General features: G+C 47.8%; 1 protein-coding gene across 2 annotated transcripts in view; it reads left to right on the forward strand.

The window, feature by feature from the left end:
• The first annotated feature begins 3,811 nt into the window (after window positions 1-3,811).
• TMEM255A (transmembrane protein 255A) overlaps window positions 3,812-22,332 on the forward strand; it is a 48,021-nt gene continuing 29,500 nt past the window's right edge. Inside the window, exons 1-4 of one of the 2 annotated variants that reach the window (XM_059050078.2) lie at window positions 3,812-4,105; window positions 10,658-10,800; window positions 19,049-19,111; window positions 21,271-21,360. In XM_059050078.2, coding sequence (XP_058906061.1) covers window positions 4,048-4,105; window positions 10,658-10,800; window positions 19,049-19,111; window positions 21,271-21,360 — 354 coding nt within the window. In that variant the 5' untranslated portion in view covers window positions 3,812-4,047. The remainder of the gene's footprint in view (window positions 4,106-10,657; window positions 10,801-19,048; window positions 19,112-21,270; window positions 21,361-22,332) is intronic. The other variant, XM_059050077.2, reaches the window with a different exon arrangement.

Below are 22,332 nucleotides of genomic sequence, written 5' to 3' on the forward strand. Positions count from 1 at the left end.
CCAACAAGTCCACGGTAACGTCGTATCCTATGGAAATAAAGATGCAAATATTTAGTTCATTGTGTTATTTATAATGGTGAAAAATTAGAAACCTCTAAAATATCCCATACCAGGGAATGATAAATAAATGATGTTCCATCCATTTAAATTCACGTTATCAAAAATGTTGTATTGGTATTGGAAAACACTTATTTATGGTATAGTGTTTGGTAACTGAAGCAGGTCACAGAATAGGAAGAAAACAATAACAAGTAAAGACAAGTACCAGCCTTATTCCCAGGTGCTGTGGCGATTTTCCTGGTACTCAAAGAAAATGCCCAGCTGACGATGGGAACTAGTCAAGCTTCGTGGGCAAAATAACACCATCAACCATGGTTCTTCTCTGATTCAGCTGTTTGTGGTGCAGGCACTGGGTACTAGGCATTGACCTAAGGTAGCCTGGTGGGCACAACTCCAGCCTCAATTAAGGATATTTGGACTCTTTCAGGTTCTCCATTATTCTGAAGCTCCTTTCTATCCTTGGTCAACTCAAGTCTGGAGCTGAGAGGTAAGTGGTGGTAACCACGGTTGAGAGGGAATGGTTAGGATGTAAATAGGTATGTGTGTGTATGTGTGTCTGTGCATTTGTGAATCCTTGTGCAGCCACTATTTCAAATATGCATGAATGCATGTATGTTTGTGTAGACATGATCCCTCTAGTCTGCATCCCCATATTTGGAATCAGGAAGGTACTATGGTATTTTAAGCAGTCAAACTGATCATCAAAATGAGGGAGTGATGGAGTGCTATGACTATTCCCGGGGTGAACATATTCGAGGCAGAGCGCCATCTGGCATTTTTCTAGCGGTCTGAAGGCTTCTGGGGAGCGTGCTCATCATTGGTTTGAAGAAGACGGAGAGAAGCAGGCTGCAGCCCCATTGGCAAATGTTTCCTCATGCTATAAAACAGTTTGCAACCTAGGGCAACATTGTATGCTTGATAAAGCTTGCAATGAAAAGGATTTATTTTAAGCCATTTTAATAATTTCTTTTTTATCAGAAGCTAACCAAGCAGTTTTATGGTAGCCTTCATTAGCATGAAAGACCCGTTTCTTCATCTAGGTGGCTTGACTACTGGTAAATTTTACTATGAGCTGATTTATGTATAAAACCCACAAGTGTTCTGACATGAAGAAAATCAGAATAGAGCCCGTGAAAATTTGCCTCTTGCTTTTTAATTGTCCAGAGCATTCAGAGTTAAAATAAACTTTCTTTTGGAGGAAGGGGGGGGGGTCTCTGTGCCAGGCTCAGTTGAAAATATGCTGTGGGTTTTTTCCCTCAAGTTCCCCTTCTAGTTCCTCCCCTTATCCCAGATCCTCTGACCAAACAAGCACAGCATCTCTGGGGAGAAGACTGCTACTACTCTCTGAGCTGCCGCAGCTGCTGCTATTGTCACTGCTACTGGTCTCAAAGTCATTTTTAACTTGACTGAGAGCCTGCTGTGTTCCAAGTCCCATACAGTACCCCGAGAGACAGTATGAAGGAAATATACAGTATGAAGTTCTTTGAAATAGCTAGCTCCTCTAGTATTTTTTAAAATAGTGTTTCATTTTCACGCCAGATTCAGGAATACAGGTGTTGCATAAAGCAAGGCTCACCTCCATTAAGGGCACCTCCCCAGTTTACTGCTTTGGTTATAAAGGTCAGATTACATACGCCTTCTGTGTCAATTATCCCATAACGTGCTTCTCTGTAAAGTGAAAAGTCCTCATCCTACGCGTCGAAACCAGCATAGTAACAAGTTTCTATTTGGCTTCTTTAGGGATCTCTAGCTGTCTGGTTGCTATTGGGGGGCCCAAATCCCCTAAGAAGGTGTGAAGCTGTCTTTTCCAGCCTGTATAAAAACCTCTTCAAGGCTACTTTCACAGAAACAAAACCAGTTAATTATGAAGTACTCCTGAGAAATCAGTGCTGGTTGCAGGAGTTCTTCGCATTAAATATATGAGATATTTAGAGTGGGGAAAGGAAGAGACCAGTAAACAGAACTGGAGACAAACATGGCAAGAGTGCACATATGGGGTTTCTCTCCGCCTTTGTGGAGTTTATGGAGACTCTGATACATAAGCCAAACATGCTTAAGACACACACCCCTACAATAGTGGGCATCTTGTCTCTAACTAGGGCATGTATCACAGATTTCTAAACTGCATCTATAGTGTACAGCTGCTAATAATACCTGACATGGCCTTCAGCGTGGCCCCCGGGGTGCCCTGAGTTCTTTACAGAGGGCTTCCTTTTCAACCTTCAGGAAGCTTCTTTTCTTCCTTTGGAAGATGGGAAAGGGCAAAGGCCCTCGGTTCCATTTCCTGGATAAGGAAACGAAGCCTCACAGTAGTACTCTACTTCATCCCATCAACTCTCGGGAGTGTTTTATACTTGATTTGGGGATGTTTTGAGGGTGCACATGGAGAGAGGGTTGCAGCAGTCATCAGGGGGAGGTGGTTGGAAGGACACCTGGCAAGCGGAACCTTGGACCTCTCACCGGGGCAATATGAGTGCCTTCAAACAGGTGAATTTCCTGCAATGCCAGGCCCGCAGGGTTGAGTTTCCAGAAGGAGCTGGAGCTCACTGCTCTCCCCTTCCTCCTCCCTTGGCCACCAGCGAGATATCTTGGGGCACTCCAAGGAGGCCTCATCCTGTTCAGCCCTTTTGGGGACATCAGAACCACCCTCTGGGCCAACAACGTAGTGGTTCCAGGGGTGTGGGAGGATGGGCTGGGGAAGGACTTGGTTGTTCTCCAAGATCAGGAACATTCCTACCACATCCCCAGTTTCCCTTAGCAATGCACAGTGGGTCTGTCAGCCATGACTTTCTCACTCTTTTCAGGGCTACTTGTGTTTTCCTCCTATTTCACCTCTTGGGGCTAATGAATTCCTTAGGTTTACAATATACTAGATAGAGTAGCATTTCTCTACTAGCTGCTGTAGCAGGAAGAGCGCTGAACTGGGAGTCCAAGAGACCTAGGTGCAAATCCCACCTCTGTCACGTACTAGCTGAGTGAGGACAGGAAATTTTCATCCCTTCTCTGAGACTCAGTTTCTTCATCTGTAAAGTGGGGTTATCGATACCTCTTCTTCTGGCCCTGCATGGCTGCTGTGACGAGAAAATGAGATCCTTAACATAAAAGCACCTTGAACAAAAGCACAAACTCGGGTGCTGATGCAGAGTCATATTTGCTTTAGCTGAATCTCCTTCTAGCTCTTAGGGGGCGATTGGTTCTAGAATTCTCAAGATCTGGTGAATAAGGCTGTGTTCCCTTGCTCCATCTCTGCATAATTTTATACACTCTAGTCACATCCCTTCCCAGCCTTCATCTTTCTAGACTAAAGAGTCTGCATTTGTTTAATCTATCTTCATATGGCAGCCCCCTCCACCCTCCCCCATCCCCTTGATTATAGAGTGGCCCTTCTCTGGATCATCTCCAGCTCCATTATGTCATTCTGGAAGCACTAAGACCAAACCTGCACAAATGTGTGTGTGTGTGTGTGTGTGTGTGTGTGTGTGTGTGTTCTCAGCTCTGAACCTCTTACTCTGCCCCCTCCCCAATTATAAATCCGAGAACAGGGTGCTTGCCCAAGACCCTCTCTCCAAACTACAGAGAAGACCGGTCGGCCCCCAGGTTGTAGCCTCCCCCTCTTTCTCTACGCAGTCCTGGCCCCAAGGGGCTAAAACAGCTCCCTGTCTGGCTTGGGAGGCTGGGAGGTGGATAACTAGGATGGGGGGGCCGAGGGGGAGGAAGGAGGGGGGTCTTGCGCAAGCGCACGTCGCTGCTCGGACCGCCAATGCTGCTGCCTCCCGGAGCAGAGGGAGGCAGGAGAGGAGGGAGGGAGAAGAGGGGAAGGGAGGGGGAGGCGGCACTTGGGCTGCAGCTCGCAACCAGAGGCAGTCTCTCTCAGCTCTCGGGAGGGACGGGGAGCGGCAGCCGCGGAGTAGGATGCTCTGCGGGGCGCCCTGAGCCTGGGGCGCGTGAAGCAGCTTCGGGGGCCGGGGCCACAGGGCAGCTTTCACCATGCATCAGTCCCTGACTCAGCAGCGGTCCAGCGACATGTCCCTGCCGGATTCCATGGGTAAGTCTAGCCGCCCTGCCTAGGGGCGGCGGCGGCAAGGGGTGAGTGCGCTGCCCCCTGGACTGCGAGCGCCCCGGCCGCCTCGAGAGCCAGGGAGCGGGAAGCGCGGGCGAGGGAGGGGGTCCGCGCGCCCCAGCGTCGGGGTCCCGGACCCGAGCCCCAGGGGAGCGGCCCGGCGGGGGCGGGGACGACGCGCGGAGATCCGAGCGCCCGGCTTGCGTCGGAGTATCCCTGCCCCGGAGTGCGGGTGTGTGCGTGTTTGTGTGCGTGTGCCGACAGTCTTGCAGCCGGTGGTAGATCCCAGCTGTCTGGGGATCAAAACACTTCCCTGCAACCTGCGCCTTCGCTTTCCATTAGACGCTCCCGCTTTGCAAAGTCCCCGTCACTTCTAGGAGCTCACGACTAACGAGAATTACAAGAAGCAGGGTCCTCGCCCCCTCCCAACTCTGTCGGAGCTGCCCTGAAATTCAGAGCTGCGGTGGGGGGAGGCCTGACTTGCACCTCGCTGATGGGGGGTTTTGCGCAACCCTGGGGGATGGGCGGCGGGGGGTGGGGAGAAGAAAGGGGGGGCTGGCAGGAGGGGAATTCCTGAGGAATCACTCAAGACAGCCCAGCCCTGCCGTCTGCAGCGGCAGGATCAACATTCCTTGAATTCGATTCCTATTTTGCTCCAAATGCCCGGAATTGTGCGTGAGTGTGAAAAAAGAGGGGGAACGACGAGTGAGAGCGCGAGAAAGAAAGCGAGCGCGAGCCCGCGCGTCTTCTGAAGTCGCGGTTTTCCTCTCAGGGTGGAAGGGAGGGGGAGGGGGGGAAACCCACTAGCCTGATTTGGTTCAACACCTTTCCCCATGAAAAGTGGGGGACAGCTGCCTCCAGGCACCAACTTGGCTGCCCCTAGAAGCTGCTTTTTGGTAGTTACAAACAAACAAAAACCCCAGTCCCACTCAGCGGTTAGGCACCTTCCCAAGTACTATGATTTCACTGGGCGGAGAAATTAATTTGGAGCCCAGGAGAGCGGGAGGGGATTGTCAAACCGTGATCCCACCTAACCTTAAAATTCGCCTCGGATACACGTTAACCAAATCGAACTCTCTCTTTCCAACATACTTTACATTCTGCAAAATCCCCCCGTCCCGAATTCTTGCCATCCAGTCCGCTCAGGTCTAATCCGAAGAATTTGCGGGAACATCGAGGGGAGGGGGCGGGGAGGGGGCTGAACCCCCTACGTGAGCTCCCTACTGCCTGCAAAAGACCCCGTCTCAACAGAATTCGTTCACCGGAGGGGCCCCAGAAAGTGTTATCTCCTGGATGGTGGAAAGATCCGTATTTCCAGTGGTTTTGCATATTCAGTATAAGAATTTGCTCTTTTTTTATTTTTAAGGGCGTAGTTATTTGCAACGTGGTACAAATGAGGCCAAGGACTCGGGTCCGAATCCAGAACCCAGCAGTACCAGCCCCCCACCCCCCAGCTCTCTCTCCCCAACACGCGCGCACACACACACACACACACGCGCGCGCACACACGCGCACAAGCACACGCACACAGAATGCACTCCTCACCTTGGCCAGCTGTGGCGCCAACGCAGCCCTGGCTCCCCGACGCCAGGCTGGTGCGCGAGGGAGGGCTGGGTGGAAGAGTGCGAGGTTTCGGCCGCGCGCATCCCCGCAGTGGGCCACAACCGCCTGCAAACCCGGCCGCCCGCGCCCGCCCGTCTGCCCGTGCGGGAGTGGGCAGGTTAGGGACCCCGAGCGTAGAGCGTTGCTCCTTGGCACCCTGCTCTGTGGGTTGGGAAACGAGATGAAGAGAGTTCTTTTCTTGGGCTCCCAGGGGCCCTCAGCCAATCATGCGTTTCCCGAAAGATCTGCGCAACAAGATGATGAGTGGGCTTCGCCCAGCCCAGACTCGACACTGAGGGGAAAGAATCAGAGATCCCGTATGGACGCGCGAGCCCTCTCCACGCAGCCCGCTTCGTAAAGTGCGCAGACCGAGGGCACTAGCAAATTCCCCAGTCGAGTGGTAACCCTGGGTTTCCAGAGTTTGGACAGGGGAGTCTCCCCGGAGTTCCCTGGCGCTGGTCCCGCACAGCCCAGGCCTGAATCAGCGTCTAGGCTACTTAGGAGCTACTCCCACTTAACTCAGCCCTGGCAACGCCACCTTCCCTTGCATGGGGGGAAGGGAAGTGGAGGTGGGTGGGTTAGTGTTTCAGCCGCCAAGGGCAGCATTTCTGAGGGGATTCCCTCTACTGGCAGGACACAGCCAAAGCCAAAACAATAAAATATAAAACACACGGACACACACTGCACCAAGGTGCCTTCACTCTACGCTTGCTGGCTGGCTGGGGCGGAGCAGGCGCATGGCTGGTAATTTGACTCCGGCGCCCCTTCATCCCCTCCCAGCTACCCCCATCTCCCTTTTGGCAACACCGCCCCCAGGCGCTAAGGCACCTCTACTACAGCGGGGCTCTCCTTCCCTTGCAAATAACATATTTGTGATTCACCGGTGGCCTTGGATGTCTCCGGTCAAAGAATTGCCCAAAGGGGGGATTTCGGCACCTTTAAGGAAATGTTTGGGAGACTGGCAGAGCCTTGAGGCTCTTGTGTAGGCAGCCACCTGTTTCCACCGATGCTCAAGGCTGAGACTTCTGGGACCCTCCCTGTATGGCAAAGCTGACTCAGGTAAGCAAATCCGAATCGGTTCAAAGATCCGCCCGAAGAATTAGCCAGTCAGCAACAACATAGTGCACAGGACAGGATACTGGGCCTCCATCCTTGCTGCACTCTGACAGATTACACACCCTATAATCAAGGGGTGGAATCAAGAACAGGTACTAGGTAAAAAAAACAAGTGAGCAGAGACAATCATCCGACCTTCTAGCAACCCACACCTTGGTTCCTGTCAGATACATAATCCTGGAACTGGTGGACATCATAATGGGTTGTGGACCAGACCCACAATTACAACTGTAATTGTAGCAGTTATAATTAATATACTTACTGAGTGACGTATCTAGGAACTCAGGGACATGAAATAATGAGTGATTAGAGTGAGTTTGATCAAGAAAAACTTCTCGGAGGAGGTGAATTTTGAGAAGGTTTCAGAAGAAGGGAGGGACTCAGATGCAAAGACCGCAGTGCAGGTGGGGCTCTGACCAGGGAGGGGAACTCGGAGGAGGGAGAAGCTGGCTGAATTGGGAAGGGTGGAGACAGCAAATAATTGGGCCCTTCTAGAGCAGAGCATCCTGGTCGTCACGAATCTGGGGTGGAGGAGGGGCACTGCAGAGAGGGAGGGCTGCAGTAGTTCTGCAGGGAGGCTGCTGGGGGCGGAGGGGGGCAGGCGGTGCCAGTGACGGGATTCAGACTCTCCCACTGCTGTTGGTTGCAGGGCTGGTTGTTGTTGTCTAAACAGAGAGATACTGGGCGCCAAGTAGACAGGCTAGTGAGAGCCGCTGGGGTTGTGACACTAGTTGGCCAGAAAGCTTTTAGATCTGGGGAGCCCTTGGGTGCACCCTATTTTAAAAAACCAATTCTATGAGCGTAGCCCATATTTATTCTCACAGTTCCCCCCTACAGCCTTTTTGATTAGAAAGGAAGCGATTCTGAGACGTTGACTCTTGTTTATTCAACAAGTATTGACTACTCACTAGGTATCAGACACTGTGATGGGCACCGTTTTCACATACCTGCTGCTTTACTGAAGTACCTTATGGTGTCGAGGTTCTTTTGATATGTTGTTGATTTACTAAACAAAATCGGAATAAGATGTTCCTGTGTTTACGGGAACATCTAAGGCAGGCCCCAAATTGTACGCTAAGAAGAACAGAACTCTACTTCTCCCTTCTTAAATAGAACAACAGCCAGGAAAATGTCCTAAGTAGACACAAAGAGCTGCTTTTGGGGAGCCTGGGCTACACCTTTAGAGGACAGGTGCATCTTGCTCTAAGTAGATGTGACTTTTCAGTCAAATTGACACTAAAGGTAAATGGAAGGGGTGATTCTTCACTTTTCAAAGGGATTCACCCTGGGGTTCCTTAAAATGGTCAACTCCCCAAGTGCAGCTAGAAGTGATTTCATTTTACACAATTTTAGTCCTTAGAGTGTAAAATAAGGGGTGACTTGGGGAAGGATGTGAGGGGACAGAGAATAGATATTCAACCTAGTGATGGGAGAGTTTTCGTAGGAATTTTATCCCAGACTAATCCTATCAGGAGGCAAGGCCCCTGTGGAGCTGCAGGATCTCTGCCTGGGTTTCTCAACTGACTGGATTTTCAATTCAGGTTCCAAAGCAGGAAAAAAAAAAATAGATTTTTCAAATGACACCATGTGGTTTGCTGAGTCACTTTTCTGACCTGGCTCCTGTTCTTTTAAGAGTTAGAGTGATATTTGCAAAGGAGACCCAAGAGCTGTGAATAAGATCAAAAGCCAGTTGGCCGGGAAGGAGCAGGCGAGTGATACCCCGAATTGAGAAAGACTGTATACACACACTCCCCCACATCTAGTCTCTAAGGTGGCATGTTTTCCCTGTGAGGTGTTGAGACACTTTTGTGTGCCACAAAGATACCCTTGTTTCCAGCTGTTCCCTCACTCTCTCTGGCCAGTTTGGGGTCGGGGAGGGCTAAGATGGTGTAGAAATGCAGACAGGGGTGGGGGGCGATGTTGCTAAGTTTACGTTAGAACCCCTCTGTGGAGCCAACTGGAAGATTCACCGAGAACTGGCTATCATCAAATGGACTTAGGGATCCTGGTTTGGAGGCTCATTTAAGGTCTCTCGAAATCTAGAGGAGGGGTAACTAACCTTCAGATAAACAGAAGAAATAAATCCTGCTCCTCCCCCCCAACCCTTCGCGGTCCGTGTCTCCCCGCTCTGCTCCTCTGTTTACCAGCAGTCAGCTCCCCATCTGCATCCCAAATAGCCCTCTCACACAAAGGGCCCGGATGTCACAGGTGTCTCCAGCGGGTCCGTTGTTTTCCCCCCCAGGAGAGGAGCCTCGTTTCCCAACTCACTTTACCTCTCCTCCCAGGGTGCGATATGGCGCTTTAGTCTGTGGGTGCCTCCAAACGCTCAAGCCACTTCTACATTTCGATGTAAAATGGTCTTGGAATAGTACCGTATCAGAAATGACCCTGATGAGTCACGGCCCTCACTTTCGAGGCTGACGTCAGGGGAGAGACCGCCAGCCCCTCCCACCTCCCTTGGAGCCTTGGGCAGGGACCGCACTGTGGGAGACGAGACGAGACGGATGGTGGGGCTCACCCAGGGTGGCACTCCTGAACGCTCTTCTTCCCTCGAGGAGGGGGCATCTGCTGGGGGCTGCAGAGCCAGCCACAGTGCCTCCCTCTCAGCACCATCAGGCCTCCTGGGTCTCCCTGGTTTTCTCGCCTCCCTTCCCCTTCCTTCATCCCCTCTCCCCTCCCTCCCAGTGGTGCAGTCTGGGCGGCTTCAAAGGCAGCTGCTTCCTGAGGCTGCGGCGAGGCCTCCCAGAATGGCGGGGTCCTGCGATCAGTCCCAAGTGGCCTCTTTAGGCCCATAAATGACAGCCAAGCCACCTGAGTGGGCAACCCTGTCATAAGGCTCCCCACTAGAGAACTGGACTCTCATAGCAAGTCCCCCAGTTGTTTATTTTTTATGAGAACTCCTAGGTGTAACTCAGCCCTGGTATTTCCTGTTGAGAACCCCCTCCAGAAAAAAACGCACGCAGAGTGTTGAGCAGCGCTTCATTCCTTAGAAAAGAAAATTAAATTCAAAAGCGAGTCTAGATACCATTTTTCTATCTGACTTAATAAGCCTGTTTTCGAAAAAAAATATTGGTTTGCACGATCATGTCCGATAAGCACTGAGTAGGAGAACGGGTTTCTCATCATTTGTATTTATGTCACCCTCACATAAGCCCAAAGGGTGTAAGTTTTAATTCTCCCCATCTACCTCCCCCCGATACATATCTTTTTGGACTAATGGCCTCCAAACACTTACTTTATTACACGCATTTGTTATGTGGCAAATCTTGCCAACACACCATTTTTAAAGTTTATACATGAGGTGGCAAATGTCAGAAATAAATGAAAAAAAATATCCCAGTACCTGGCTTGGTTCTGATATTTACACTGAAAATGAAATTTCATATCTCCAGCTTATGACAAAACCCTCCTTAGTTGCATATTGGCCTTAAAATATTTTCATTTAATATCTCCACAGTACACTTTCCATCTATCATGTACCTTATAATTTGGCTTAAAAAAGAAACACTTCACTAAGTGGGTATGAGACATCTTTTATCGAATGTGTTTTGTCTTTATGTAACTAACTGGTACAGTTTCTTCTGTTGTTTATTTTCAAACTGGAAGCATATATATATATATATATACGTTTGTAAACGTAACACCTGATGACTGCAAAAAACTAAAGCTCCATCTCTTCCCCATAATTCCACTCCCCAGAGAATACCCCAGTTACCAGTTGAAGTAGGAAAGGAAAACCTTCCTAGTGATTTTTTTTTCTGTAGGTCCATCCCTTCTCCAGCCGAAATGAGCAATTTCAGTTTCTCTGTGTGCTTTCAGGAGCCTTTAATCGGAGGAAACGAAACTCCATCTACGTCACCGTGACTTTGCTTATTGTGTCCGTGTTAATTCTCACGGTGGGCCTCGCCGCAACCACCAGGACCCAGAATGTGACTGTTGGAGGTTATTACCCGGGAGTTATTGTGAGTATCAAAGCCATAGGTAGGTCTCAGTAGCTTGCCGGCTACGGACATTTGGTTCTACTCTGATGGTTTTCAATTCTGTTTGAGTTTCTGTGTTTGCTCAGTTTTCCGCCTTTGTATATCTCTACGTTTATGTAGAGAAACAGCTCTGGGCTGGTTTAGACGAGCACTGAACTAAGACTCAGAAGAATCCCTAACTAGCAGTGTGATCCTGAGCAAGTCATCTCACTCTTTAGGACCTCAGTTTTCTGGTCTAGGACGTGTTACTAATTCGCAGTGTTAACCTTAGGCTGAGGTCCTTCCCTCTCTGGGCATCTGCTTTGCTATGTATATAATAGGGGTCACCTGACTTTACCTGAAATCTGAGGACCCTTGCAGCTTGACAGTCTGTGACTCACAGCTCTGATCTCCAAAGTCATCCTGCCCTCCTCTCAGGAAAAATATGTGGAGTGTTTGCTCCTCAGATATGTGTATTTATTCATTTACAAATTATAGGCATATTCATAAGACATACCAAAATGGAAGTTCAAAAATTAGATTACAATGAAATACACTTTAATTTTTAATATCTTCATACTAGCACTAACTAAAATTTCAAGGAATGATATGCACTTCGCATGAAATCTCATTAGAGAGAGTGGCTGTAAGTCATTTCAAATAGCTCACTAGATAATTTGGAATATTGCGGGCTTTCTTCTCAGCTACGAACGGATTGTCATGAGCATCGTTGTTTTTTTAACGTGATCTCACCGTGTGGCTGACAAAGAGCTCACCCTGAGAGTTCCAAGGGTCAGCTCTGTCATTTTCTCGCTGTGTTACATTATTAGGGTCATCTTCAACTCATGGTTTATCAACAGGAGTCCTTCCAAACTCCTTGTCCATTTTCTTGGGACTAGTCTAGTGAAGACTAGATAAGACTAGCCGGGCACACCACCAACCCTTTGCTGCTTGGAACCTGCCCTCCTCCAGAACAATAGCTCTCGCCTTGTCACCTGACATTTCACACCGAGGGAGGGCACCAGTGACGGTCTGTTCATTGAATATTTGTTAACACGTAATTTCTTTCTTATTCTTTTAGATAAACGAAAAATAGGAAACAAGAGTTCAAATCGTTTCTTTCCACACTTCAGTGGACTATTTTACCCATCCCCGGGCTGCATGCAATCCACGCTGGAAAGCGCTGAACTCTTTGCATACAAAACCTCATTTTATATCAAATCATCATGTTGTATATGAAACGAAATGAAATACGTACCATTTTATTTGCCAGTTAGACCTCAAGATAATTGAGGAAAAAAGAAAACCAAACCAAAACCTCATTTGGATCTACACACACCGCTGTTGAACCCTAAAACCTAACTCTAGAGGTTGGATCATATTTTGAATAGCAACTAAATGACTTCCCCGTTGTAACTGCTAGAGAGCGGGAAGGAAGGTTAGGGTGGATTTTTGTTGTTATTGTTTACATTTTAGGTTATCAGGGAGGGCAGACGGCTTTGTTGCTGTTGTTTTGTTTCTTTTCTTTTTCACTCTTTATTTGGCGTGGGGGGTGTTGGAAAGAGAAGCAAAGGAAGGGGAAAGGATTAAAGATGGATGCCTTTGACAAACCAGCGCCGTGAGTGACCAAGCCTGACGCCTGTTGCCTAGGTCACCGATTCCGCAGTCAGCCTTCTCAATAGCCCTAGCTGAGCCGGGGCCTGCCACGGGGGCCCAGCTGCTGAAGGCCGCCCGCCCTTCCTGGGAAGTTCCTTCGCAGCTCTTGAGTCGAGGGCAGGTGTCCCACAGACACCGTCTGGTGCCCTCTGCTAAGCATGTGATGTGAGAACTCACCCGGTCCACTTCCTGTGGTGAGGCAAGAAAACCAGTCATCAGCAGAATCGGGTTTTATTTTTAAACACAAGAGGGGCGGGGGGACAGAGGAAGGGGGGGGGTAAGATTGCATTTTGGTGGCTTGGGAAAGCAATTTATAGGGTCTGCGTGACTTCGTGGGCTTCAGGTAGCTGCATTTAGTAAAAGGTTTCTGACTGATGAGCAAATGCTCAAGCCAAGATTCAGACTCTCCCTGGGTGAGAGGAAGGTATTTTCCATGTCAAAGGAAGGAGGGCGCGTGATTGTTGTTATTGGAGTACCTGACGTTCAGCTAGCATTGGAAGTTGAAGCAGTGGGGGCATGTGTCTGTGCGTGTGTGTCTGGCTAAGAGCTAATATGGAAATGTTAACAGGAGAGCCAGCCCTAGCAGTGTGCCCTACGGTTTAACCTTAAGTTTTCTTTCTTTTATAGTTCCTGTAGATTGTTTCTTTAAAATGGGTTTTAATTATAGGAAGTGAAGGGGGGAAGACTGCAGATTTGTTATAACAAATACAATAAACAACTCATACCTCTGAAACAATAAATGCCTGAGAATCCAGGTTTATCCGGGACTGGGGTGCTTTCACTAATTGAATAGTTTGGTTATTAGAGAGGTATTATATAAACTCTAAGCCAGTGGTTTCCCCACCTTGGTGTGTATTTTAATAAACACCCCAGGGGAGTCTAATTCAGGTGGATGGGCAACCACCTGGAGAACTAAAACACAATAAACAGAGCATGCTTGCAATAAAACCAGAATGAGCAAAATGTGGCATGTTCAGATTCCACACTATCAAATTGGTCAGTTTGAATATAAAGACCATTGTATAGATTTGTGGGAAAATGTCAGGTTATTTGGAACTGCTGTTTTAGGACTCTGGTTAAATGTGTACATGAGAATTTAAAATTTTAAAACAAACAAATTAGGGAGCAGTTACTAGATTTAAAGACGACTTAAAGACTACTTACCATACAGTTCATTTAAATATTGAGATCTCAGGCATTGAAAAATATAATCGTGTTTGTATAACTCTAAGTCATGCAGAACTTTTCTGAGCCATCTTTATTTTGCCAAATGAGATGCCCTTGTACAGTGAGGTGCATTATGATAGGGTGTTAGCTAACTCTACCTGAGCTAGAACGTGGTATCATTATCCTAAGACATGTATGCAACAGGCATCTTTAAAGATGTGCTCATCTGTACAGGCTAAAATGTAAAAATTTTTAAAAAATTAAAACCAACACAGAAAGACAAACTGGCTTAGGATTTTTAGTGTCCTCGAATGTTCAAGACATAGTCTATTCCAGAAGAGTTCCAGTGAGCTTTCTACTCTGGAGGCCTAAAAAACCCCAAGAGCCTCGGTTGTATGAAGATGGAAAAGGCAGGGGAGAGAGCCAGCTCCTTCTCTATAGCTCTCTAACCTTATGTCCAGGAGAACGAGGCCTCTACATGTGTTTCCCATGCAACCCACAAGATGGAGTTGGCCACCTGATCAGTGCGGAAAGCCTTTCACTCTAGAACCTTCTCCACCAGCTGTTATACTGCTAGGGCCCACACCAGCCTGGGTTTTCTTTCAGGAAAGAAACCAGGAGCTTCTGTCCCCTCTCCCAGGCAGGGGAAGGGGCGGAGGGTCCAGTGAATTGAAAATTATATCAGAGTTGCCATGGGGTAGTAGGAGGCAGAGACAGCAGAGATCATTCAAAACAGTCAATAGGCCAGAAACCTTCTCTAGGCCAGTGTGGCTTCAGCTTCACATGTGAAGACTCTTGATAAATCCAACAAAGTTTTGACTAACTTGAATGTTCAGGAAATAGAAGGCCTGGATAGTGGGATTTTGTGGTTTATTGTGAATTAGGCAGAAATTTTTTCTACCTCTTGTTGAAAATGTTTCTAAAGTATAAGATCATTCTAAGATAAAGTTCCTAGCTTAGTAAGTACATTTCAGAGATGACACTTGAGTCTTGATTTGCTAGATAAGACTAACCTTCATTGGCTTCCTGTTGCCTCCTTAGCACTGTCATTCAATGCTCTCTGAAGATGCCCTTGGCCTGGTCTCCCATACCTTTCTTTTACCAAATTTGTCAATTCACAGTCCCCTGAACGTGTCTTGGACTGGAATGTCCTCCCTGTGCTCTCTCTCTCTCTCTGTTTATCCAAATGCTCTGTCCTATTCCAACTTAAAGACACAGCTGGGACATTTCTCAGCTACTGGGATCCACAGTGGTGTCTGAACCCTTAGGTCAGATGTGTTTGCAAATTTAGACTGTTTGGTTTTTAATTTCAGAAAGATAATAGACTGCATATATCATATATTATCTAACATCCCAGTGGGGTCTTGAGGTATACCCCATAATCAAGCACCTTCATCTTTCTACAATAAACTGTGAATTTTTACACTAAGTAGATAAACATTATAAAATAACCTCACTGTCAGTTCAAGGTCAGGTTTTGCCACCAAGTTAGTTACCAAAAACCCTTTTGGTTTTAAGAGCTTTGTTGATTTCAGGATTACAGAAAGGGATTGTGGACCCATTATCTACTTACAGCTTCTGGAGGCTGAGTCTTGTTGGTCTTGGTATCATACCCCACCCCGCTTCCTGGCCTCCAGATCACAGGTCTAGCACAGTGCCTGCCACAGAGTAGATGTCCAATTAATACTTGTTGAATGATTAATCCATTTGCACCTCAGTCCCAGTGGACGGGAATAAGCATAGTTTATAGGGTGCAGCCTAAAAAGAGCTCTTGAATCTGAGTTCTAATGATTTGCCTTTTTTTTCTTCTACAAGTGGAGGGCAGCCAAAACAAAGCAAACTGGTTATTTGTTCAGGTAACGGGGAGTCAAGATGGAGTTCCAAAGGTCTGAACATTCCATGATTCCGGGCAGTTCCCGAGCGAGGACCACAGAGCTTACCTTTCTGAGGCCTCAGGAGAGCAAACAGTTGATTAGAAGCAGCTGCCCATTTTCAGGAAATTCTGTTGATTTTTCCTTCTTTACCTTCACCCCCTCAGCTCTTCCTCAAATAGGACTTCTCACTCCATCCTTACAGGTAACTTCTTCCCTGGGGGGTAGGTAGCAGTGAAGGTCACTATTCTGCTAACACTGGCCACAAATACAGCAAAGTGTGGCTGAAAGAACACCAGCTGTTAGGGGATCTGAGGGCTCGTCCTGGCCCTGCCGTGAACTTGCTGTAAGAGGGGATGAGTCCATACAATTCTCTAGGCCTCCGTTTTGCTATCTATCAAATGGGAATGATATGAGCTCCACCAAACTCCCTAACATGACTGTGACCAAAGTGGAGGGCAAGTGCTTCTTTAAATTCAAATGCTCTTCAAATGTAAGGTAGTTTTAGTGAAACTGGTGAGTTAGTTCATAAACCTGTCATCCAGATGAATGAATTCTTCCAGCCAGGACTCAATTGATATTAGTTCCCCACCTGGTGAACTCTACCTGTCTTTGACCCCATTTATCCCCTCTTGTGAGATCTGAGAACGACCATGTACATGTATTTAGCAGCCTACCTTATGCAGGTCGTGCTACATACATACCTTATCTCATTTAATCCTCACAGCAGTCCTGTGTGGTCAGGACCATTATGATTCCCATTTAATAGATGAGGAAACCGAAGCACAGAGAGGCTAAAGAACTAGCCCAAGGTCACACAGTTTATAAGTAGCAGAGCCAAGGATATAATACAAAATGAATTATTCTCTGCTCCTTCAGCACTTTGTTTCTACCTCGCCTGTGGTCCTTAAGCCACAGTCTGTCTCTCCCTCACTAGACTATGCACTCCTGCAGAGTAGGGGCCATGTCATCTTATTTATCTCCCAAAAGTACTCAGTGAGTGTTAGAAAATGGAATGAGTTGGAGTGGAATAGAAATGGAATGGAAGGAAAGGAGAGGGAACTGGATGAAGTAACTGGTTGGCCTGGCATTTCCAGTCCCAAAGCACCTTGTCTTTCCAGCCAATTCCATGAGGCCTCAGGCCACCTCTTCCGGTCCCTGCCATCAGAGAGTTATTTGAGAGTGTCAGGAAGAGCGAGTGTCTTTGCTTCCCGTCTTAAGGCAAAGACTGCCGTTGAGGCTCCGAAGAACATTCAGGGAATTATCTGTGGAAACTGATGAACCGCTCAGTGAAAGGACTTATTTTCCATGTAAGAAACTGCCCTCTGGGGGCTTCCCTGGTGGCGCAGTGGTTGGGAGTCCGCCTGCCGATGCAGGGGACACGGGTTCGTGCCCCGGTCTGGGAAGATCCCACGTGCCGCGGAGCGGCTGGGCCCGTGAGCCGTGGCCGCTGCGCCTGCGCGTCCGGAGCCTGTGCTCCGCGATGGGAGAGGCCACAACAGTGAGAGGCCCGCGTACCGCAAAAAAAAAAAAAAAGAAACTGCCCTCTGCCTTTCTTTCAGTCTCCACAAATGGCCCAGAGTGTCATAAGCACAGGCTATTCATGGAATTCTTCCTGAAGAATAAAAGCTGTGCAACATATTGGGAGGGGAGATAAGACAGAATACTAAACTCTTATGAAATAGAGCAAATAATGATAGGATTTGCCAGCTCAAATCAGGTTAGAGCTGCCCCAAAGTTAAGTGTCTTTAAAAATTGTAATAATAATCACTAGAACAATAACTCGTATTTACTGAGTACTTACTGTGTGCCAGGCCCTGTGCAAAGTTCTTTGACTGTATTGTCCTGGCTAATCCTTACAAAAATCCTATAAGACAGCTACTACTATGGTCCCCATTTTCCAGATAAGAAAACTGAGGTTTAGGGAGGTCAGTCAGTTGTTCGAGGCACACAGCCACGAGTGGAAGAGCTGGGGTTAGAAGCCAGGCTAGATCTGATGACCAGGTTTTCATCACTGTACTTCATCACAACACATTTTAATTACATTTCAAATAAGACCAGGTGGGAGACAGGCATAGTTTAACCGTTGAGTGAGGATGTTCTCAGTAGAGTCTTGGACGGCATGGGTTACACCTTGATGCTCTTCAGCTTCTATTTCTCAAGAGGGATTGCTGGCTGAGTGGCCCTGCAGAATGAGTCCTTGGAAATTTGTATTCATTCCTTCCCTTCATTCTCTTTCATGCTTGGGTTTCTTTTTTTAAATTATTTTTTTTATTTTTTGCGGTACGCGGGCCTCTCACTGTTGTGGCCTCTCCCGTTGCGGAGCACAGGCTCCGGACGCGCAGGCTCAGCGGCCATGGCTCACGGGCCCAGCCGCTCCGCGGCACGTGGGATCTTCCCGGACCGGGGCACGAACCCGTGTCCCCTGCATCGGCAGGCGGACTCTCAACCACTGCGCCACCAGGGAAGCCCCATGCTTGGGTTTCTGAGGCAAGCACCCAGCCCCCCTACACTGCCCCACCAGGCTCCTGCCCAGCCCTTGGGTCCATTAGATTCCCAAGACTTGGTGTAAGGCTTGGGGGCCTCAGACCGAAAGAGATGTCCCTGTAAGCCAAGGTAAGGCGGCAGATGGAAAGCCACATCCTTAGTGAGGCTCAAGAGAAATGTAACCACATTGCTGGACTTGTGTTAAGATTTATTGGTCCATTCCCACCACTTTTTACTTCTTCCACTTTCACCCCTGATGGCAACCATCGGTTAGTGATCATTTTCAGCTGAGAATGACAGACTCAACCCACTAATGGCAAAACTGAGAGCAAAGTGGAAGCTGCTACCCCGAGCCATCATCCCAGCCGCTTAGACAGGGAAATTGTTTTTCAGGGTTTTACACTGCCATTTCTATTCACCCTTTAATGAATGCTTTCTGTCCATAAATGAAGCAGAGATGGAAGAAGAGGTGAATAAGTGCTAACATAAATTGCAGTGGGTCAACCACAAATACAGGCTTTCAAAAAAAAATAGTTCTTTTTTTTTTTTTTTCTTTTGAAGTCTAGGTTAAGGTGCTTGCTGATTTCTAAAGTACTTCCTGGGTTTGATTAGTGTGCCTGATGCATCAAATATCGCTATTTCAGACCTTTATTTTGTAATTCGTGCATCAGGATAGAAGGTCTCTTTTCAAAGAAAAGATAAAGATCAGAATATAATGCGTGCTTTTTACCATTATCCGTCTCTTACTGACTCACCAGTCACATGCTAGGTAATGGATATTGAAATTGAAATAAGCAGGCTCTGAAAAGCTATGGTTGACTTTTACTTTTAGCTTCTGGGCACACGAGTTTCTTTTTAGGTGTGATTCATATCTACGAGGAAAAATTGGCAAATGGTGGGAGAAATACTTTTCTTACTCATACTGTATTTGTGTGAGTAACAGCTGCACGGGTTTAGCATCTGTACCCCGGGTATTTTCTGTTATCCTGAATTGTATCCCAGGGGTGGAACGACCGTGCGGTCTGGCTAACCATCTTCCCACGTGCTATCTGTGCCATGTTGCTTTGCAGCTTGGCTTTGGATCGTTCCTTGGAATCATCGGATCAAACCTCGTGGAGAACAAACGGCAGATGGTAAGTTTTCATCGCTATAGAATCAAATTCTTCACCTGAAAAAGCTCAATATTTCTGCGGATAAGTGACACATTTCTTAAGGTTGCCCAAATTGGGCCACAAAAGAAACAGCTACTTTACTTTTCTCCTAAGCCTCTGGGGAACTTGTTTTAAAGTGACCCTGTGGTATGGGACTTGTTCTCACCCTTCCTGATGTTCCCTCAGTGGCCCAGCTACTCTCCTTAAGTCACAGGGATGGAATAATCTGGATCTTGCCTTTTGCTTTTCTCCTCACTCGCAAAGGAGTGCGCCAGCCTATCCAGTCAGGCCAATTGTCCTTGCATCGGATGCCTTTGCTGCTTTGATTCGGGCTGCTGCAGCCCTGGCTCACTGTCGACCCTCACACCTTCCTCTCTGAGGCATAATCTTGGAGAGGAGTTTTCGCAGAGGGTTCCTGCCTTTTAGGAGATTCCAATCTAGGAGACTTTAATTAGCAGAACAAATATATTTAGGGCACAAGAAGATGCAATGAAATTATGAAGCCAACCTCAAGTATTCCCATTACACATACATAGTTCAAAGCTAAGTATGTGTAAGGTTGAGAGGAAGGGTACACATACAACAGGAGGTAAAACTCACAAAGTTCTATGTCCGAATGGGGGCCCGCAAGGGCAGGCTGTTGTATTTTCCTGCTTCAGCCTGAGAAGGCTTCCTAGAGGGCAAGAGAAGACGGTACAGACCAAATTGCAAGCATATTGCAGTTTTATGGGCTTGTAAATCAAGATGCCTGGTGAGTGGTCAGATGGTGGACTGATTAGGCTTCCCCGTACAAGTCACTGTGGCATCTAGACTGATGCTAGAGTCTATTTAACAGCAAGTTTAATCAGATAACGTAATAGCTCCAGGGACAGGGAACTCTAACCGTGTGTTCTCCCCCCTAGCAATGTAGGGAATCGCCCTCAGGGGGGTTCTAATAGTTCTCTTCTTCCATTTCACCTGGGCTCTCCGCTGCCAGTTGTGTTTGCACTTTGCGTTTAAATTATTCAGAATGACAGGGGAGTTCTAATTGTAGAGCTGATCATAGCATAGCTGATAATGCCAATTTCATGACATCTTTCATCCATTATTTACCAACTCTCTGTAGCGCTGTGAAGTGAGATTTATGGGGCGAGGTTTCTGAACAACTCCCAAAGGAGATCAGTATTACCTTCTAGCCTGTGAGATGGGAGGACCTTAGGGCGGCCTTGACTTTGATTTCCTCCTTCTCCCTGGGGAGCATCTTAATGCCATGCTATTTCTCTACCCCCCCAAACACCTCAAAGAGGGTGTTTTGAGGGTCAACACGGGCAGATGGTGGGCTTAGGCAGTACCAATCCCTGCCCCTGGTTACACCTTGAAACACCTACCCCCACGTGGGGTTGTAGTTTCGCCCTTGTAATGGAAGACAAGTTACTAGGAAAATTTCTGTTATCTAACACGATCAGAGAGTAGGGCAGTCTGGTTCCAGCAAACATTTCTCTTACTTGAATTTTTTCGGATGTACCACACGGAGTTGATCAATTTCAGAGACTTCAACCCTTTTAAGATATCTTTGACACCTAAGCCATAATAAGTTGAGTGCTCTCTTTCTTCAGTGATGCAGGACCATGTAGGGTTGTGCAGGGCCTCAGAATCATCCTTTCTTCATCATTGCCCACCATGAGGGGGTGGGCAGAACACTGGACTAGGAGTTGGTGGGCACAGGCTCCTCCATAGACTGGATAGTGACCTTGGACACACCACTTCCGCTCTCTGAGCCTCCAATTCCACAATAAATAAAATAGAGGGTGGGACTTCATGACGTCAAAGGTCCAACATCTTTCTGAGTCTGTGAAAGGAGGAGCCATGCAGTCTAAATCCTCAGCCTCCTCTTCCTTGGGCGCTCCTAGACTCATGGAGTGAATTTCTTAGCTTGTCCCGAGAGTGTAAGAAGTGCTTCAATGGCCCCTTCTCCACGTCCCCCTCCTCCTGCTCCCACTCATGCTGCGTGGCTGAAAAGGGCATTCACGCTTCACGCGGGGTGGCAGGCCAGAGTTCCGCTTTGGGTGGCGGTCTCTTGGGGATCGCCTTGTCTCCGGAAGCAGCGAGAGTGGAAGGCTAACAGACACTTTTGCTTTGTCCCCCACCCCCTACTCCCACAGCTGGTGGCTTCCATCGTCTTTATCAGCTTTGGTGTGATCGCAGCCTTTTGTTGTGCCATAGTCGACGGGGTCTTCGCTGCCAGACACATTGTGAGTATTTTTAGCCCTGGGTTAAAGTAAATGGGCAATACAACAAGGCTTCATCGAGTGTGTGTGTGCTGGGTGTGTGCTAAGGGCTGTGAGGGGTACAGGAGAGGGAGGTGACATCACCGGCCTCAAGGAGGTGATGTCAGAATGAGGACATCCCTGGACACACACGGGCATCTAGAGAAATCGGTCTAAGCTGGGCATATAAGCTCTAAGTGCCCAAGTGGTTTACCTTGGATCAGAGCAGGCTTCCCAGTGGTGGAAGGGTTGGAGCTAAGCCTTTGTTGACATGCCTCGGAGGTGGCAGTGGCTGACCTCCCCCACCTCCAACAGTGACAAGAGCAGCCTGTGAGGACAGACGCCTTTTCTAGGATGCCCGAACTTCGCTGTCTTTATAGTTGGAGTGGAGTAATGTGATTCGGATCCTGAGATAGCCCCAGAGCTGGAAGTCCCCCAAACGAGCCCAGTCCTGGAGTAGAGGCGCCAAATGCCTCCTGTTCTGGAGAAGCTGTGCCTCGAGTAAGGCTACTTTACTCCTGAAACCCAAACCTGTGCTCCTTCTTGGGGAAGCCTGGGATTCGGGTCCTGCCCACAGGGCTCCCTGCAGGAGCCCTCACCCCTTGTTCAGCGCTTTCCATCTCTTACAATTTCAGATATCTGGCCTAGGGCCGCCTTCTCCATTGGGCTCAGTAGACAACAGTGCCTGTGACCCACGGACTTTCAGGGCCCCAGAAAAATATGATCATTTCTTTTCAACTCAGAAGAAAAATGATGAACTTTTAGGCCAAAAAAAGTTTTCACACATAATAGAAATTTGTCTTTATACCAATGCAGTCATAAGATATCATCAAAATAAATAAAATATCATTTTCAACAATTTTTAATGGAAGAAGCTGTCCACAAAAGGCAAAAGTCCCAGGGAGGTCATAGTATAGCCCTGTTCTGGCCCACAAACCCAAATCGAGAGGCAGCCAA

This window comes from Kogia breviceps, chromosome X (genome assembly GCF_026419965.1).
Source record: "Kogia breviceps isolate mKogBre1 chromosome X, mKogBre1 haplotype 1, whole genome shotgun sequence".
Lineage (NCBI taxonomy): Eukaryota > Metazoa > Chordata > Mammalia > Artiodactyla > Physeteridae > Kogia > Kogia breviceps.